At 45.1% G+C, this 5,000-nt stretch overlaps 2 protein-coding genes across 9 annotated transcripts in view; both read left to right on the top strand.

Moving 5' to 3' along the window:
- lsm8 (LSM8 homolog, U6 small nuclear RNA associated) overlaps positions 1-5,000 on the top strand; it is a 121,587-nt gene that overhangs the window by 81,147 nt on the left and 35,440 nt on the right. The window lies entirely within an intron of this gene.
- Positions 1-5,000, top strand: part of grip1 (glutamate receptor interacting protein 1) — an 84,179-nt gene that overhangs the window by 60,165 nt on the left and 19,014 nt on the right. For all 8 annotated transcript variants that reach the window (XM_061030384.1, XM_061030386.1, XM_061030379.1 and 5 more), the window contains one exon: positions 2,328-2,408. In XM_061030384.1, coding sequence (XP_060886367.1) covers positions 2,328-2,408 — 81 coding nt within the window. The remainder of the gene's footprint in view (positions 1-2,327; positions 2,409-5,000) is intronic.

Genomic DNA, 5,000 nt, shown 5'->3' with positions numbered 1-5,000 from the left:
ACACACACACATACACACACACATACACACACACACATACATACACACACACACACATACACACACACACATACATACACACACACACACACAGACACACACACACACATACACACACACACATACATACACACACACACACATACACACACACACATACATACACACACACACACACACACACACATACACACACACAGGGTTCTTGCAGATCCTCAAATTAGATCTTTAAAATTTAAGGTGATAATCTGTCTTCTTTATTTTTAGCTCAGGAGGTTTTAAATTATAGATCTGACTGAAACATTTCTCAAATCTAGTTAAAATCTGGTGTGTTAGACGCGTTTCCTTCTTGTCTCTTGTTTTCATTGACTAACAGCAGACACACACACACACACACACACACACACACACACAGCAGCTGTCTGGCGTCTGTGTTGTGGTGTGTCACTGATTGACGTCCATCTCGCTGTAACTCGTCAGACTCTTTGTCAGTTTAACAAACACCGTCTGGGATTTAAAAAAAACCTCCCACGTCAGAGCTGGATCAAACATTTCATTCATGACTCTCTGAGAGTTTGTGTTTGAGAGATCAACGACGGAACAACAAACAGAAGGATGTAAACATCTGTACGACCAAAAGTAAGAGGACGAAGAGTACGAGGGAAATTAACTAAAACAAGCAAAACAATCCAGCCCTGCTCAGAACAGGCTGTTTCTGTGTCTGTACCTTTAAATATGTAAATGAGCTGTGTCTGACCACGCCCCCTCTCTGGAAGGACTTGGGTGTACTCGGTCTTTCTCGCTCCATGTCCTATTGTTTATGGTGAGAAGGCAGACTCAGAGGGCAGAACAAACACCTAGCTGTGGGAGTGTCACCCACCTGGGGGAGGGGCTACTGCCCTTTGTGATGTCATGAAGGGAAAATCTCCAAACGGCCTGTTTGAGCACACATTTTCTGAAAAGTGGAGCAGGCAGAAGACGGAGAGGATGGACTTTTCTCATCATTGGGGGGTTTGTAGACAGACTAGAGACACATGTTAGAGTTAGAGGAACATGGAGAAGAGGATTTTGAAAACCTGAATAAATAAATCTGCTGCTGATCGTCTCTGATCGTCTCTGATCGTCTCTGATCGTGTCTGTGCGTCTCTGATCGTCTCTGATCGTCTCTGTGCGTCTCTGTGCGTCTCTGATCGTCTCTGATCGTCTCTGATCGTCTCTGTGCGTCTCTGATCGTCTCTGATCGTCTCTGTGTGTCTCTGATCGTCTCTGTGCGTCTCTGATCGTCTCTGATCGTCTCTGTGCGTCTCTGATCGTCTCTGATCGTCTCTGTGCGTCTCTGATCGTCTCTGATCGTCTCTGTGCGTCTCTGTGTGTCTCTGATCGTCTCTGTGTGTCTCTGATCGTCTCTGATCGTCTCTGATCGTCTCTGATCGTCTCTGTGCGTCTCTGTGTGTCTCTGATCGTCTCTGTGTGTCTCTGATCGTCTCTGATCGTCTCTGTGTGTCTCTGATCGTCTCTGTGCGTCTCTGTGTGTCTCTGATCGTCTCTGTGTGTCTCTGATCGTCTCTGTGCGTCTCTGATCGTCTCTGTGTGTCTCTGATCGTCTCTGTGTGTCTCTGATCGTCTCTGTGTGTCTCTGATCGTCTCTGTGCGTCTCTGTGTGTCTCTGATCGTCTCTGTGCGTCTCTGTGTGTCTCTGATCGTCTCTGTGTGTCTCTGATCGTCTCTGATCGTCTCTGTGTGTCTCTGATCGTCTCTGATCGTCTCTGATCGTCTCTGTGCGTCTCTGATCGTCTCTGATCGTCTCTGTGTGTCTCTGATCGTCTCTGTGTGTCTCTGATCGTCTCTGATCGTCTCTGTGTGTCTCTGATCGTCTCTGATCGTCTCTGATCGTCTCTGTGCGTCTCTGATCGTCTCTGATCGTCTCTGTGCGTCTCTGATCGTCTCTGTGCGTCTCTGATCGTCTCTGATCGTCTCTGTGCGTCTCTGTGTGTCTCTGATCGTCTCTGTGCGTCTCTGATCGTCTCTGATCGTCTCTGTGTGTCTCTGATCGTCTCTGTGCGTCTCTGTGTGTCTCTGATCGTCTCTGTGTGTCTCTGATCGTCTCTGATCGTCTCTGTGTGTCTCTGATCGTCTCTGTGTGTCTCTGATCGTCTCTGTGTGTCTCTGATCGTCTCTGTGTGTCTCTGATCGTCTCTGTGTGTCTCTGATCGTCTCTGTGTGTCTCTGATCGTCTCTGTGTGTCTCTGATCGTCTCTGATCGTCTCTGTGTGTCTCTGATCGTCTCTGTGTGTCTCTGATCGTCTCTGTGTGTCTCTCTCTCTCAGAGTCCGTCATCCCGAGTTCAGGAACGTTTCACGTGAAGCTCCCAAAGAAGCCAGGAGTGGAGCTGGGGATCACCATCAGCTGTGAGTAAACACACACACACACACACACACACACATCATCAAGACCGGTCTGCAGAACACTTTCTGAAGGTCTCGGTCTCAGACTGGGCAGACTCTGGGTTTTAAATCAAGACCGGTAAAGACCACCACTGACATCATCTCTGAGATCAGAAAACTACAAATAACTTCAGTTCATTTGATTTTTAGAATTTTATCCCACGGTTACGACCACAACCTTCCCGGTGTGACGGTCTGAGTGAGGGACACGCCCTGCTTTGGTCTTGGTCTGGTCTCTGAGCTCTCTGGTCTCTAGAGGTCTTGGTCTTGGTCTTGGTCTGGTCTCTGGTCTCTAGAGGTCTTGGTCTTGGTCTGGTCTCTGAGGTCTCTGGTCTCTAGAGGTCTTGGTCTTGGTCTGGTCTCTGAGGTCTCTGGTCTCTAGAGGTCTTGGTCTGGTCTCTGAGCTCTCTGGTCTCTAGAGGTCTTGGTCTTGGTCTTGGTCTGGTCTCTGAGCTCTCTGGTCTCTAGAGGTCTTGGTCTTGGTCTCGGTCTTGGTCTCTGAGCTCTCTGGTCTCTAGAGGTCTTGGTCTTGGTCTTGGTCTGGTCTCTGAGCTCTCTGGTCTCTAGAGGTCTTGGTCTCGGTTTCTGTGGTCTTGACCCTCTCCATGTTTGTGTGCTTCACATTCAGGTTTCTTCTTCTGGTGTTTTTTAGAGCGTCATCACTTTGAGACTTTTTGTCTTCATGTCAGAGAAACTGAATCCTGAATGTCGAGCTCTTCAGATGAAAACGTTTCTATAACAGACTTTGAGTTTTGGACACGCTCGATTTCCTGCGAGAGTCCGGCGAGCGTCCTGGTTCCTGTTTGGGGGGTTTTGGTCTATTTATAGCGACGTTAGTGGCGAGGCTAAAAATAGACGGTAGCGGTTAGCCGTCCTCTATGGAAGCGATTAGTGATCAGAATTCAAATGATAAAGTTAATTTTAAAATGAAAATACAGTAACAGAAACACGTTTTAATTTTCAGAATATAGGTGCATTATTTGACCTATATTTAAAATGAATATTCAGTCATCCAGTTTGCATTATACTTTTACTCTCTATGTCTGCATATTGTGTGACATCATTCAAATGAAAACTAAAAGGTCTTTGGCTTTTCCTTTTCAAACTTGCCGTGCTAAAAAGTGATCATAATTCAAACCAACTCGAAAAGGAAATGGCAAAGTGGACGGCGCAGGAAAGTGACGTCAGACTCCAGCTCCCAGGTGAACGTAATGTTTACAGTCTATGAGGCGAGAGGGCAGAACGCGCAGCACGATGGGTGGCGGGTTGAATCTTTAACACTAGGGCAGACTTTAGTTCACACTGTGATACAGGTGGCGATCGGAGTGTTTTTTTCAGCGCACACTGAACTTTCAGCGAGACGACGCAGCAGCTTTATAACCAGAGCTGCCAAGTCTCACGCGTGACACCATGCCCACTATCTCTGACCGTGAGAGTCACTCAGCATCTGCACGCCGTGAAATTCACACAGACTTGTCCTAAGACCGGTTTATTGATAGATTATAGATCACTCTCTTCTCTGCTTAACTTAGTTACATTAAAAGAAAAAGAAAAAGATTATCGATTGAATTTTCTGTTTGTAATAATCTCTCCAGCTCTGTGCACAAAGTGTCTCTCATCCTCTGTGCGTAATGGCTCACACTCTCCCTCTCGACCGACTGTATGAGCTCTCTCTCCCTTTCAGAGGTTGTTTTGTAGTTATTAAAAGAATAATCAACTACAACGCCAAAACTGAATCAAAATCAGGGCAACAACTAGTTTGGAGCTTGTACCAGCATTAAAGATTCACCCCGCCACCCATCGTGCTGCGCGTTCTGCCCGCTCGCCTCATAGACTGTAAACATTACGTTCACCTGGGAGCTGGAGTCTGACGTCACTTTCCTGCGCCGTCCACTTTGCCATTTCGTTTTCGAGTTGGTTTGAATTATGATCACTTTTTAGCACGGCAAGTTTGAAAAGGAAAAGCCAAAGACCTTTTAGTTTTCATTTGAATGATGTCACACAATATGCAGACATAGAGAGTAAAAGTATAATGCAAACTGGATAACTGAATATTCATTTTAAATATAGATCAAATAAAGCACCTATAATCTAAAAATTAAAACGTGTTCCTGTAGTTTCATTTTAAAATGAGCTTTTTCATTTGAATTATGATACAGATTTAGCGGGGCATTTTTTGAAAATGAAAAAGCAAATGTCATTTTCTTCTTCATTTTAATTTAGTCAAAGAATGTGCATTTTTAAAGTTGAAAACTAAAATTCAAATTAGATAAATTAATCATCATTTTATTTTTGAGTCAAATAATACACCCATATTCTGAAAATGAAAAAGCATTTCTGTTAATGCATTTGAATTTTCAAATGAGCTTTATCATTTGAATTCTGATCACTAATCGCTTCCATAGTCCTCAGAGTCTCTGAGATCTCTTTAGTTTAAACGTTTTCAACTCTTTCATTTATGACCACGAGCAGATCAGACGACTCTCCCGTCAGCTGCTCATTGGTCGGTCCTGACCGTGGCTCCTCCTCTTCTCTAGCTCGTGGGCTGCAGGACGC

The sequence above is a fragment of the Labrus mixtus genome, chromosome 22 (genome assembly GCF_963584025.1).
Source record: "Labrus mixtus chromosome 22, fLabMix1.1, whole genome shotgun sequence".
NCBI classification, from domain to species: domain Eukaryota; kingdom Metazoa; phylum Chordata; class Actinopteri; order Labriformes; family Labridae; genus Labrus; species Labrus mixtus.
This window is presented reverse-complemented; position numbering and strand designations above follow the sequence as displayed.